Below are 14,383 nucleotides of genomic sequence, written 5' to 3' on the forward strand. Positions count from 1 at the left end.
GATGTACTCAACTGTAATACTGCATCATGAGCAATGACACGAGGATAGGCGATGGATTAATGTACACTAACAACATGACTACTAACAGAGTGGATCTAGTTAACTAAAATTTTGCGACTTTACAAACCCTTGAAACAACAATGTTTATTTTAAAGTAACTAGGGGGGTTAATTCCTGTGAAGAAACGGGATTTGTTTCCCGTTATTTAAGGCAGGACTTTATTTCAAAACGACATAAATTAATTATGATTCATTAATGGTTGGCTGAGCGATATGGCTGAAATATAAAAATCATTCATGAATCATGGTTTTTTTTTTCCAGTCACTCTGAACAATTACGATTTTAAATCGAAGAAATAAACCCAACAAACAATTCTAATTAAAGATAAATCCTATGCAAATATGTATACTAATTTTGAATCAGTTTTAACGAAAACGCAACATTCAGCGCTTGTGCAAACAAATAGCTATTTATATCTTGTGCACAACTTGCTTAAATGCCACAATTATGTAGTAGGAGATAACTGTTGTAAATATGCCTTGTAAACCACTCATCCAGTATTTTTACCTGGTGATGCCATGTTTTCCTCTGTGACGAGAGCACAATAGGTTTTCTTGTCGCTACTGCTTGGTTTGACGACCAAAGCCTGTCCAAAACACAACACATCAGTGAAAACCATCATGCTTCTTAAAGGAAACTTTTTTTTCCCCCACAATGTAAAACAGTTTGGTGTTATATTAATTAATGTATTAAAAATACAGTATGTAGGACCTGACCAATATGGATATTTCTTTTAGTAAGTATTTTTATGTCCTCTGCCTACACGTTGCTTTGCTGTTAGTGTACAAAAATTTTGCTGTTTTTATACACACGGCGCCAATGCTAATTCTTAGCAACAATGCATTTGTATAGAAGCTATTAAAGAGTCACCTTCCGTTACAGAATAACATCACTTTGAATTCATATTATTATGCAACAACGTGGAGGGAAAAAGTCATACTTTGGTGAGGAGGATTTTCTTGAGTGGGACAAAGATCAAGTGCAGGTTTCCATTTCTTTCACACACCAGCACAAATTGTCCCTCCAAGCACACATCGATAGCATCCACGTCGCTATCTATGGAACAGGGGAAAAAAATAACAGAAACCAATTTATATTTAAAAAAATAAAATAAAATAAATAAAAATACACAGGACCAAAATGTGTTTTGAAATGTGAAGAACTTGGAAGTCAACCAGCATCACCATATCAGAAAATGGAATAACAGCGTAAAGACATCTTGTACCAGATGCAACAAAATAATCCAGAAAATGATTCCAGTCGCTATGAAATGAAGAGCTGTTGTGATTTCATACCAAAGTGAAGCAGGAGCAGAACGCTTTGGCAACTCTGGTCGAAGAGGACAACAGTCTTGTCTGCGACAAGAATACTCCAGTTGCTTCCATTGATGGCATACAGTTGAGGGTCTGACTGCACCTGCAAGGGAAAATAAGATTTTGGTGCCTTCTTTAGCTAAATGAAGGTAACTAAATATCTCACAACAGCCACAATAATAAATATCATGTTCAATACAAGGGTTTTTATGTTTACAGTCCCAACACACGACATTTCAAGCGACACTTGGTGTATTTCATTGTTTTTATTTTAAATTCATGGTCTCAGAGTGCTTTTTGTTTATCGGCTGTGTTGGCATAGGTTTGTGAAACTATTCCAAGTTCTTATTTAACAGAATTGTTTGCTGCTGTCACCTACAAGAATGATTCGTGATTTTGTGGCTAATTTGTTGTGTTGTGCCAACCTAAAAATAAAAATTATCTTATTAATACGATTATTTACTCCTCACGTGGAAAGGAGGGGAGGCTCTGCCCCAACTTGCCACCCTGTAAAACCGCTTATGTTGGTACGGTAAAGTCGCCGGAGGAACTTGTCGTAAACCGCACCGAGGACCCACTGTCCAGTCTTACCTCGCTCGATGACACCTTGACCAGTGTGTCCACCTGGTACAAGCTACTGCCATTCGCCTCCGCTGACACACTGTCAGTACCAAAGCGGACAGTGCCAGAATCGTCGCTGACCAAAAGCTCCACGTCCTTCCACATCGCTGCGCCTGATTGGGAAGCCAATACGCAATAAGCAATTAAGTGTGTTCACTCAATCTCATAATTCCGCCACAAAATATTCGGAGCTTCCATCTTAGATAGTTTAACTGGCTAACGCCGTAACTCATAAAAATGTAACCGTAGCTTCGTAGACATCAACTTTAGAATTTGGCGGGCGGCGGCGAATGGCGATGACGCTTGTAAAAAAAAAAAATTCTCTAAATAGAGTCTTTCAGGTACACTTTCCGCCTGACACATGTGCAAACCTTAATGCTGAGTGCTAAGGAACGATACCCAAAGAGGAATTTAACATTTATATATGATTAACCATAATTACCAAATATTCTTTTTCTGTAGTTAATTATGTAGGCTGAGAAGCGTTTTTGCCTGAAATATTAAACTCAGGGTAAATGTGAAGTAGACACATTCAATATGGTGGACACGCTGATGTATCGCAGAGAGATGGTAGGACCTCACCGGATGGGAAACGCTATATCGCGCCAGTCGAAACCAAGTTTTGAGTTTCAAATTAAGGTATAACTGCAACATTATCAAGAAATACTCCACTTTTATTTTTCAAATTTACATTAACACAGATATACTAAATTTTTTTTTTTTTTCAAATTACGGGTTTAATCCGTTTTGGGCCGTTTATATCCAAGTTTTAAACGACTATGCTTTTAATTTGAAATTACTAGACAACGTGTAAAGTGTTTGGTGGGACCGTCGCCAGGCAACGATTACGACTCCAAAACAAAATTGTCTACCATTTGCTTGGCGCTGATTTAAAAATGAGCGTTTTGTTAAATTGAACTGAGTTTAATCGATGTCTTAATTAACATTCAATACCTTTTCCCATTGGGATTCACAGATTCGTCGCTTTCTGGTAAGGACAAGGACAGTTGAAAAAAAAAAAACCTTCATTGACTAACAATATATGATATATCATATTTCAATCAATGAATTACTGTATTTCATTCATTGATAAAAGCGTGTACTGAAAAAAACATGGCAGGACAAACGTATTAATTTGGAAAACAAGGTTTTTGTTAAAATTTTAAGGCTCTAATGTTCACCTCGAATATTTTTGAGGAGCATATTAAACAATTACTTGGGTGTTTTTTACTGATTGAAAAGTCTATAGCTGCCAGTGTTTCTCAGACTGAATTAATTAAAGCGACTGTTCTTTTCCTCTTATAATTAATTTGCAACAAGAGTGTGGAAGAGAGCAGGAGACCGACCACTCAAGTGCAACATCCAAGCAGTAGTTTTTGTGTCCTGTATGCTCCATTATTCGTTTTCAATAATTTCCTAGTGTGTAGCGTGGAAGAGATAGCAGAACACCACCACTGGGAGATACACGAGGACAACCACACCCCAGTTTTCTCTTACTCCAATTACTTTTAATTAATTTTGTCTGACAGGCCAAAATGTCTGAAGCACAGTGTCCCGAGACCCCCTCAGAAAGTCATCTAAGTGACATTGACAAACTCAGGCGAAGCAGGGAGTCTCAAGTCTACACTGCAACCAAAGAAACCCTTTTTGCACATGAATCTACACACAGTAGAACACATGCACTGGTAAGTAAATGTCTTATTAAATACAGAGATGGACACTTCCGTCTCTGTGTTGCTCCAAGCGCTCACTGAAAAGGTGGGAACTTCACCGAAAAGGGTGATTGTGAAACGGAAGTGTACATCTCTGATTAAATACAGTGGGACTTTCACTTCTGAGTGCTCGACGTGCAAATTTTTCAAAATATGATCCGTTGGTTGCTCAATTTTTTTGCTTGGTGTTGTGAGCCTAAATGTGAACGAGCTTGTTTTGGAAAGGAGCAATTTACAGTAAATAACCAACCCTTTTGGACCCAGTGCTAGATTAGCTATTTCATCCAATTTTTCCAAATTCATCCGACAGTTTTATAAGTCTATGGTAATTAATTACACTTTATAAAGCCTGTTAATGCACTCTCCATCTATCCATCATTTAGTCACTTGATTGGGTCTCTGGGGTGAATTCCTCTCTTCCCGTGTACGTTCTGCAAGACCACAGTCAGCTGGTGTTCCTCTACGCCGGGGCTCACGTTGGGATAATTTACAACCACACCACCAACTCTCAACACTTACTTCAGGTAAATTAATAAAAAAAAAAAAGGATTTGACAAAAACACACCCAAAAAAGCAATGTGATTTGATATTTTCCAGGGTCACTGCTCCCCCATTTCATGTATGTGTGTCAGCGAAGACCGACGCTGGATCGCGACGGCGGACCAAAACGAGAAAAGTACTGTCATACTGTGGGATTCATATTCTGGGTAGTTATATTTTACATACCCACGACATACTGAAATAAACATAATCATTTTGGTTTTAACACATTTAAAACAAACATTTAAAAGTGTTCCTCATATAATATCATATATCATATGATACCATATGATATGATATGATATGATATGATATGATATGATATATTATATTGTATCATATCATATCGTATATATCATATCATATCATATCATATCATATCATATCATATCATATCATATCATATCACATAATGTTTGGATCGTTTCAGCATTCCCGTGCACACGCTGTTTGACTGCCATCCCAACGGGGGAGTCATTGCCATCGCGTTTTCAGGGGACGCCAAACAGTTGGTGACACTCGGGAAGGAGAGAGATCAAGTGAGTAAAAGTTGTTGTTCTCCATCTTTTCCGGTGGACTGGCCATGTCTCCCGCTGTCGCCTCCACGCATACAAAATCGTATAATTAAACAATGTATAGTATGAGTATTAATATCACAGTGGTGTTTCCCACAGTGTGTGTGTATCTGGGATTGGACTAACGACTCCCATGAACCGCTATGGGTCACAGAGCTCAGCCCAGAATACGGTTATCAAGTAAGTCCAATTGGATTTAATCATCACCTTGCACACGGTTTTACACTCAGACAAATAACATGTTCAAATATTACCTTGTTTTCCAGAATCACATCATTTTTAACCCAAACAATAGCACTCAGTTGCTGAGCAGCAGTGAAAGCCAAGTGTTGTTTTACAGTACGGTAAGTTGTGGTGTATTTGATCTGGTCCGACATACAATTATAATAAATAAATAAATTAAGGAATGTGGCTACTAGAAGATGTTATTCAAATAATAATAATAATAATAATAATAAACTAAAACGGCACTGTTTTCCCATTAATTCCACCAAACTGTTTTTTGTTTTGTTTGTTTTTTTGTTTTTTTAAATAAACAGTTGCTTATTTTTCAGGCACAAAGGAGTTTGCAATATGTTCCACTAAAGGTTATTAAGGTAATTGATTTTTTTTCTGTCCCATATATATATATATATACAGTATGTATGTATGTATATTATTCTGGTTAATATATATTGTTAGTGGAATATGAATCAAGCAGAAAAATCCAGCCATTTTTTTTCCCATCTCATTTTCCCCACTTGCTGTGGACTGAAGGTGACAACAGTATTGCTTAGGGCAACAACCAATCACAGCGCAGCTTCAGAAAACAGGTGCTTAAAATGACCGCCCCATGAGATGGATAAAAAGAGCTGGATTTTGCTTCATAACTCATTACAAAAATGTATTATTAATCAGAATGTCATCATTAGACTAGTGAGGTCACATATAACATATTATTGTCAAGAAATGTTTAAGGATGACTTCCACTTTAATGACTTGACTTTTGAGATTGCTATTTTATTTTTTTAAATGTAGATATGTAATAAATTTTTCCTCTTTTTGTAAATGCTAAAATGTTCATTATAAATCAGTTTTATTATATTTACATTTTTTCTGCACTAAAACTACATACTGTACTGATAATTTAATTTGATTAAAAATTGTAATATAAATTCATATTATCCATCCATCCATTTTCTTGACCGCTTATTCCTCACAAGGGTCGCGGGGGCTGCTGGCGCCTATCTCAGCTGGCTCTGGGCAGTAGGCGGGGGACACCCTAGACTGGTTGCCAACCAATCGCAGGGCACACAGAGACGAACAACCATCCACACTCACACGCACACCTAGGGACAATTCGGAGCACCCAATTAACCTGCCATGCATGTCTTTGGAATGTGGGAGGAGACCGGAGTACCCGGAGAAGACCCACACGGGCACGGGGAGAACATGCAAACTCCACCCAGGAAGGTCCGAGCCTGGACTCGAACCGGAGACCTCAGAACTGGGAAGCGGACGTGCTAACCACTCGACTACCATGCCGCCAAATTCATATTAATTATTAATTATTATTATTATTATTATTATTAATATAAACTCATTTGTTCTTGATTTTCTGTTTCATCTTGTCAGCTGGGCGACGCGGCCACCCTAGAACTGAACGCATCGCTCTTCCCCAATTCCACACCCGAGTTCTGCGATATCCCCAAATTGGCTGGCGGGCCTCTGAGTCCGTCCGTGTTCCACTGGCGAGAACTCCGAATCATAACCCCGTCCAGAGCGGGCGTCATCATGGTCTGGGAGCTCACGCAGGACCTGGACTCCAACCAAAGGCTGAGCCGAGACCATGTGAAGATCATCTCTCTGCAGGAGCATCCCATCACTGTGCTAGCTGTGGTAGACAAGTATGTACTAATTTCCTTATTTATTACACTTACACGTATTTGGATTATTATTCCGCCACTTTTTTCTACATTTCTCAAGGAATTTTAAGCCATTCATATTTTAAAACGTTCATCTTATTTGTGCCCTATTTGAAAGTGTTTTTCTCAAAAATCCTGAAATGTCCACATATTTCTGCATTTCATGAGCTCCATGACAAAATTCAAACATTTATGAAGACATTTTACAACTTTGCATACTACTTCCACATTATTTGACGGATTCAATAGCGATAAATAAAGTTTCTGAGTGTGAATGCTAAAACTGCCCAGTTCATTCTTACAGAGCCCCTAAGGTGACATGGTAGAAAAAAAAACAAAAAACTTTGCGTTCCCTCGCAATCTTTGCGAAGGAACGCAAAGATTGCGTGCCCTCGCAAAAAACTTTGTATTCCCTCGCAAAACATCTTTGCGTTCCTTCGCAAAGATTGCGAGGGAACGCAAAGTTGTTGTTTTTTCTACCATGTCACCTTAGGAGCTCCGTAGCGTTCCATTCTCATGTTACTATTTTTGTTCTATGCTACCATATTGACTGTTAGCACGTTAGCATTTAAGCAGCTCTCATCTCATTGGACAAGATGTAGGATCCTCATCGCTCACAAAAGACAGAAATCGCCTTCTCCAGTTGTTATTCTTTCTTTCACTTGACAGCTGCATTGTGACTGGAGACACGCGAGGCCACATCAACTTTTACGATGAGAACATGCTGCTCCTCACCTGGTTCACCCAATTGAACCTGGACCCCATTGTCTCCATTTCCTTTTCTAAAGAGTTTGAAAGAGAATATCTGGAAGACGGCACCGTGGATACCAAGCCACTACTTGGCAGGTGAATCTCCTCTGTCACCAGCTAAGAAACTTATACACATTGCAATCCTACAGGAATGTCGAGTCACTCATTTCCCACATCATATCAGATGTCACATATAATCACATCTCATCATCAGCATCAATCATCTCATCTCTCATTTCAAGGACCAAGTCCAACTGTCCCCTTTTAAACAATTTAAAATGTGTTGCTTTTGTCAGCACAAAACTAATCTCATTTTATTTACATCTGTAATCTCATGTGTATAATCTCACACAATTTTATCTCACATGATAATCCATCTCATATTTTGTCACAGGAACTTTGTGGTGTCCTCGTCAACCTCCACGGTCGTCCACGTGAATGTGGAAAGAAGCACGTGGCGGGTCCTGCTGCAGGAGAACTGCAACCCTCTCCACGCCGTGGCCTGCCATCCCAAACAACCCACCGTGGTCATGGGGAACTGCATCGGCAGTTTAAAGGTTTGGGACTACCAGCAGAAGCGGACCATTCGCAAGACGGTCTTGGAGAAAGAGAAAGAGATCCAGTGTGTCACCATTGACCCTCAAGGTGAGTATAGAAAGCCTTTTGAGCATTGGTTCCATATCTAAAGTACGTAGACCGTAAGTAGCCCATTTTGTTCAAAACTGTGGATTTGAATTGGACACTGACACGTTTTGTTCCTGAGCAGGACGCTACCTGGCAGTCGGTTTTGCGAGCGGAGCCGTTCACTTTCTGGATGCTGACACTTTACAAAGCGATCCCAAGGAGTGTTTCGATTACCCTCCAGACAGCATTAGCCACATGAGGTTTTCACATGACTCTGGCTACCTTGCCACTGCGGTAAGTTGCATTGTTAATGAATGAAAAATGAGATAAAAGGTCATTTTGAGAACATTTTATTGTGCAGATCTCAAAAATCCAAATTCAGCACCCCATGGTGCAAACAAATACTGTTAATACTATAAGTATTTAATATAGTTAATAAGTGACATTGTCTCCATCAGGATGTGGGGAAGGCAGTGACGTTATTTCGCATGCAGCCGCCTCATTGGATCTACTTGGGCAGGTATCGCTCCCACTACAAACCCATTACAGACCTCCTATTTGGGGTGCATCAGGACAGCGCCAAACCCAGACTCTTCACACTGGGCGTGGACCGCCTGCTGGTGAGTCTGGTTGATGACATTTTGTAAATAATGAAACAAAACGTATTGGTAAAATACACAATTTTACATAAACATTTTATTCATCTGTTAATTGTATTGAATAATTGACCACAGTTAAGTTCCGGTGTAGACCATGTAGACCTCACCTCCTGGGATTAACAGGTGGAGTACGACGTGGAGAGCAGCGAAGTGGGCCAGCTGGTCATCTTGGGCTCCAAACGCCTTGAGCAGAGTGCGGTACCCACGTGCATGACCTGGTACCCGCCACTGAGCGCCGAAGAGTTTCTGGTGGTCGCCTCGGACCAATATAAGATGAAGCTTTTCAACAGCACCTCCAAGACATGCAGGTAACAAACGTCACCACTACTTTTTTTTTTTTCCAGGAATTGCTGCAAAGACTAAGAAGATAATCTTTTATTGAGTCAATGCAATGTGCTTACAAAAAAACATGTCTAAAATGACATGAATATAAACAATATTTACTCTGAATAAATATATACAACAACATTATGGTGTATAAATGTGTGTAATGTACTGGTATATATGGATATAAAAATATAAAATAAGTATCTGTTAGAATAAAATTAATATATTTGAAATTTTAAATGGATATTTGTTTAAATAAAATGAAAAATAAATGAAACAAGGTAATAAATTAACAAATATATATGCATGTGTAATACAAATATAAGATAATTCAAAGAAGTACGTTTAAATAAATAAATAAAATGACTAGCAATAAAATATAGAATGAAAACAGTGAAAGATTCATTGACTTAAAAAGTGAAATGTAAAATATAAATTGATAAAACAATAAGAAAATAAATAAATATAAAATAAACATTCATTGAAATAAAACAAATGTGTAAAAATATTTTATTAAATATGTGGTTCGGAAAATGGATGAATAAATATGTAATGTAGATATAAAATATTTATGTTGAATATCAAATTCTTATTGGAAAGAATAAAATAAAGGTTACTACGATTTTGTATTTTATGTATATTGAAAAGGGATGTGCGAGAGGTATGGTGCTATCAGGCCTTTTTTCAAGGTATCAGGACTCACGATGGCAGATCGACCTCTTGTGGCTCTTTTACGATCAAGAAGTAGAATTTTTTTATTGGCCATATTTAAAAAAAAAACACGGTATCAAACATCCCTGATATTGAAAAAGGGACATATGATAATGATAGAGTAGAACAAATGAAAATGTCAATAATAGTCAATAGTAGATTGTAGCCGATAATTTTCCTTCTTTAATCTTTTGTCAGGAGGATGGCGTCTGAAACGTAATCCACAATCAAATCATAACACATGGGCAGAATTACAGTACAATGTGAGATGACAGTAGATTCAGCAGGCAGCAGTTTTCTGCAGGGTTATGACTACATTGTGTGGTGTAACACTGAAAACATGAGCGCTTCCAACAGAAAGACCCTCCTCGGGCCAACGTATGGAAGCCCCGTGAAGAAAATCAGGATTCTACCAACGTCCGGAGACAACAAGAGCGGCTCGTATTACATGGCGTACATCACAGAGGACAAGGTCAGTCCAATTAGCGGAAATAATGCACTTCTCATCACCCAAGGCCGAGTAAGATGAGACCTTCTTGTGCGTCCTCCAGGTCGGCCTGCAGATCCTGCCTCTGGACGGCAACCCCTACAAGTCCCAAGCAGTGCTTTGCCATCCCACTAGCGTGTCCACCTTCGCTTACTCCCACGATGGACTGTTTGTATTCACTGCAGGCGGTCCTGACTGCACTGTCCTGTCGTGGCAGATAAGCTACAGGTAACCAATGCATGGAACTACTCAGGAAAATGTGAACATTTCAGACTGTTCTCAGAGGGTACACTCAGCTTAAGAGTATCACAAACGAGTTCCATCAGCAGGTTGCAACAGAGAGACTGGATGAGTCACAGAAAGGCACAGAAGTGGACATGATTGCAAGTGTTTCGACACTGTCTGGCGGTATCACAAAAAAGCCACATGTCTTAAAGGTGGATTCAATGATTTTCTAGAAAAGTGGAAGCCAAACATCTGTTTGTCACGTTTAAAAAAACTGCGCATGCGAAACCATCCTACCAGCTCTCCTGCTCCTGTCGGGGAAACGCCTCTCATATGTCGCTAACGTGCGAGCTCATCTTCATCATCATCTTCATCAGTCTCTGCAGCCGGCCTCGCTTCATATGAATGTCCCCTTGCAGCTCTCAGCTATTTTCAAAGTACGCGGTCAGCTCGGTGGAGCTACAACGATGAATGGCTGAATCCGAAGCTCAGTGGCTACGTGCTACAAACACTCGAAGTACGCATGCGCAGCTAGGAACGAGCACGCACGACGTCGTTACGCAGATTGATTGACAGGGTCGAGCAACAATCGTTAAGATGATCCACCCGGAAGACGCAGTGACAAAATATCCTTGAATACACCTTTAACAAAAAAGTTGTTCAGGCATGGAGTTCCTCATCTAGGGTGGACAATTTTGATACATTACACAAATTTGAACACCTCTCAGCATTTTATGATCCAGATCTCCTGTCAGATCTCTGGACTGTGTTTGTGTACTTAATGTTGTGGCCTGGTGAGTTTAGTAACTACAGTTCTGCACAATATCAATTTTGAGCATACAAGGAGTCCTCGAGCTATGTCGGAGTTCCGTTCCACGCTAGCGATGCAACCTGAAATTCGACTTAAGTCAAATTTCCCCATTAAAATCAATATTTACATCAAACTAATTTGCATTGAAAAAAACTAAAATACATAAAAAGAAAAAAAAGAAAAAAAAAGAAGATGCGGTCCGACTGTCCGACTGAAGGCCAAGTCTTTACCAATGTTTGTCGGTGTCTCTCCTTTCTGCGATCTTTTTATGATGTCTAGCTTCATTTCCATGGTAACTGCTTTTCTTTTGGCTGGACCAACATTGATAGAAGACGTAGCTTTCTTCTTCTTTGGGGCCATGATGCGGAAAAAAAGAGGGCGAAAAAGCCAAAGACACTCCCACAAGTGCTAGCACTAGCTAAGGGCTAAATAGCGGACGAGGTGAAAACACTGCGGGCTATATGGCGGACGAGGGGCCAAAATAGCGGATGGGGCCAAAATCGCGGACCGGGCGTAACTGTTGTAAAGTTGAAACGCCTTAGGTCGAGTGCGCCTTAACTCGAGGACTCCCTGTGTTTTGTCTCTTTCCGGTGAGCGCAGTGCCCTGGAGGCAGCAGCTGCTTTGGGAGGAAAGGAGCTAGAGCCATATTATACTCTTTTAGAGGGAGGTAGGAATGGAGAATTCTACAGGGTGAGTGCAGAATTTCACCATGACGTTGTTTTGGGCGGTTAAGTATAGCAGAGTAACTTGCAATATGATTTCTTGCCTATTCTGTCTGTGGTGTTCTATACTATAGGAAATCGAAGACTTTTTCTACTATTGTCAAATTCATAATCAAGGCCTGGACTCCATGGAAACGCGGCAGCTATCTCCCAAAATTCCTCTGACGGAATTACCTTCCCTAATGCGGGCTTTGGCCTACTTCCCTACTGAAGAAGAGGTGCTCTCCGCATTATACGGACAATTCAAGTGGACTGGATGCTATCTTCTGTCTGTTAAATCAGGATTTTGTTGCGTCTGTGTCCATTAAATCGAGATTCCAGTTCCACTGTAGTGGACTTTCACCTATCTGTAGTCTATCCCCCACAACTGCATTATTTTGAGCAGGTCGAAGATATGCTAAACGAGGTGAAGTTGGGCCAGTACGCAGAAACGGGAGAGTACATCACGGACATCAACCTGGAGGAGCTGATCAAACTTTACATCAACCACCGGCCAGCCTTTGGCATCTCGGCAGACGAGCTGGCCACAGCCTTCGAGGTTCTCGGCGAGCCTGGCGGCCCCGAAGGACAAGCCGTTCTGCACAGAGACCAGATGCTGGAGCTCCTGCAGGTCCGAGGTATACAATACAAAATGGGATGATCCTGTCATCTTATGCTGCATTCGAGGATGATCGGAAGAGTTTTCCAAGTTCAAAACAGGAAGTGTGTGCGGGAACTCGAAATTCCACTTGCGAAGTCGGGGACAAAAAAATGTACCCCAACTTCACCGACGGACTACAAATTGATGTCATCTTACATTGGCGACCCCTTTGGAAACAGATCGTGAATGGTAAACCACAATTTAGTCTAGTATAAAACTAAATAGCTTTCTTTATTCATAAATATTCAACATAAGTTCACATAATACAATGCATATGCTGCTATCTCCCTGCATGAAATTATACGGTGAGCTACTAAACTGTATAGAATGCTTATGAGATAAGATAAAAACAATAAATTAAGCAAAATTGTGAGAAGGCAAGTTTGCTGGAGATCAAAATGAGTTTTGAGGACCAAAATAAAAAACAAACAAGTGATCACTATCCGCCATTTTGGTTGGTTACTTTCGCTTCGAACGCTTTGAGGTCGGGACTGAGAAAAAACAACTCGGATATATCCGACTTCCGACCATCCTCGAATGTAGCGTTACTCTTGGGTCATGAACCAGGAAGTATCCTACTCACTAGCCAATAAAAACAATAGAATATCAGAGTTTGTCTCTTGGCTGTTTGCATCATGATGGAAGGGACCCCTTCGCACCAGAACCCAAAATGGTCTGGTCCTGTTGACTGATGTTGTTTTCAATGAACCATAAATTAACCTACTAACATAAAAACAGACAAAATCCCACAATTGGACAGTTGGTTTCCCTTGATCACAAAGCTGATAGGGAAAGGGGGGGTCAACATTATGGCGCTTAGCGTCATGAGTTAATATAGAACTAGCCTGATTCACTAACATTTTATGCTAACAAACAAAAATATTGAACTGCACGGTATTTTACATTGATTTAATGGTATATGTTGAAACAGGGGAAGCCATGACAGAGGATGAGCTGGCAGAGTGTTTCACTGCACTGTTAGGCCTCTTTGAAGTGAAAGAAGAGGAAAGTCCTGAGACCGATGTCTTCAAAACTGATAGTACGCATGAATACTACTATGCTTGCAATATACTTTCACATACAACACAACTTTTTGTTGCATGTGTGTTTTTAAGACGTGAGCCAAGAATACGCTCTGGAGAGTGTGATTCCGGAGAAGATATCCATGGAGATATTTACACATCACATACTTGGCCTGCCATCATCATCGCGTTCGTCGCCATCATTGGCGCTCAACAAAGAACATAAAGCAACAGAGCAACAGCTTGATGACGACTGAATGGGAAATATAATGGTACATCATTAGTATTCATCATTATTACACATAAGTAAAAAAACAAAAACAGTTCTGTAGCATTTACAGTATTGTGTGTGTGACTGTGTGCGCATTATACTGCATAATATGACATGGTATCGCATGAATCGTACCATATCATTTGCCTTCTTCATAGGTCAATTTGACCCACTGTATGCTTCATCCTGAAAATAAATGAATAAATACACACCACAATCAAAACCGAATATATTTATGTGAATGAGAGGCGTGGAGGAGCAAGAGAGATAGTGACGGTGGGGTACTTTAAACCAACAGCCCAGTGCTGCATGGTACATCTGGAGGAAAGATGGGATACATCGGTGGAAGGGTGATGAGCATGGAATGCTGGGAAAGAACGCGAGAAACAGACCTGGTTTATGGATGTT

At 40.0% G+C, this 14,383-nt stretch overlaps 2 protein-coding genes across 3 annotated transcripts in view; one reads left to right on the top strand and one right to left on the bottom strand.

Annotated features, from left to right (window-relative positions):
- The window catches only part of kntc1 (kinetochore associated 1), a 28,771-nt gene extending 26,306 nt beyond the window's left edge, over positions 1 to 2,465 (bottom strand). The window contains 5 exon segments of the mRNA XM_077522578.1: positions 568 to 646; positions 1,001 to 1,116; positions 1,356 to 1,476; positions 1,965 to 2,107; positions 2,437 to 2,465. Of these exon segments, the coding sequence (XP_077378704.1) occupies positions 568 to 646; positions 1,001 to 1,116; positions 1,356 to 1,476; positions 1,965 to 2,099 (451 nt within the window). The 5' untranslated portion in view covers positions 2,100 to 2,107; positions 2,437 to 2,465.
- Positions 2,466 to 2,837: 372 nt separating this feature from the next.
- cfap251 (cilia and flagella associated protein 251) lies at positions 2,838 to 14,175 on the top strand. Of its 2 annotated transcripts, XM_077522991.1 has the most exons (21): positions 2,838 to 2,985; positions 3,524 to 3,679; positions 4,090 to 4,230; positions 4,304 to 4,413; positions 4,677 to 4,785; positions 4,921 to 5,001; positions 5,088 to 5,165; positions 5,376 to 5,417; positions 6,436 to 6,707; positions 7,395 to 7,571; positions 7,870 to 8,120; positions 8,242 to 8,393; positions 8,558 to 8,719; positions 8,882 to 9,066; positions 10,154 to 10,268; positions 10,348 to 10,511; positions 11,920 to 12,010; positions 12,117 to 12,260; positions 12,428 to 12,659; positions 13,614 to 13,721; positions 13,798 to 14,175. In XM_077522991.1, exons 2-21 carry the CDS (start codon positions 3,530 to 3,532, stop codon positions 13,959 to 13,961), a joined length of 2,928 nt encoding a protein of 975 aa, XP_077379117.1. In that variant the 5' UTR covers positions 2,838 to 2,985; positions 3,524 to 3,529; the 3' UTR covers positions 13,962 to 14,175. The 2 variants fall into 2 exon arrangements, with proteins under 2 accessions (XP_077379117.1, XP_077379118.1); XM_077522992.1 differs by lacking the exons at positions 2,838 to 2,985; positions 3,524 to 3,679 and having other exon boundaries at positions 4,304 to 4,382.
- Positions 14,176 to 14,383: the final 208 nt, after the last annotated feature.

The sequence above is a fragment of the Festucalex cinctus genome, chromosome 5, assembly GCF_051991245.1.
Source record: "Festucalex cinctus isolate MCC-2025b chromosome 5, RoL_Fcin_1.0, whole genome shotgun sequence".
NCBI lineage: Eukaryota > Metazoa > Chordata > Actinopteri > Syngnathiformes > Syngnathidae > Festucalex > Festucalex cinctus.

Coding starts and splice junctions, on each gene's coding strand:
- cfap251 (XM_077522991.1), top strand. CDS start 3,530: ATGTCTGAAGCACAGTGTCCCGAGACCCCCTCAGAAAGTCATCTAAGT. Junction 4,414..4,676: donor CTGTGGGATTCATATTCTGG/GTAGTTATATTT, acceptor GGATCGTTTCAG/CATTCCCGTGCACACGCTGT. Junction 5,166..5,375: donor AAGTGTTGTTTTACAGTACG/GTAAGTTGTGGT, acceptor CTTATTTTTCAG/GCACAAAGGAGTTTGCAATA.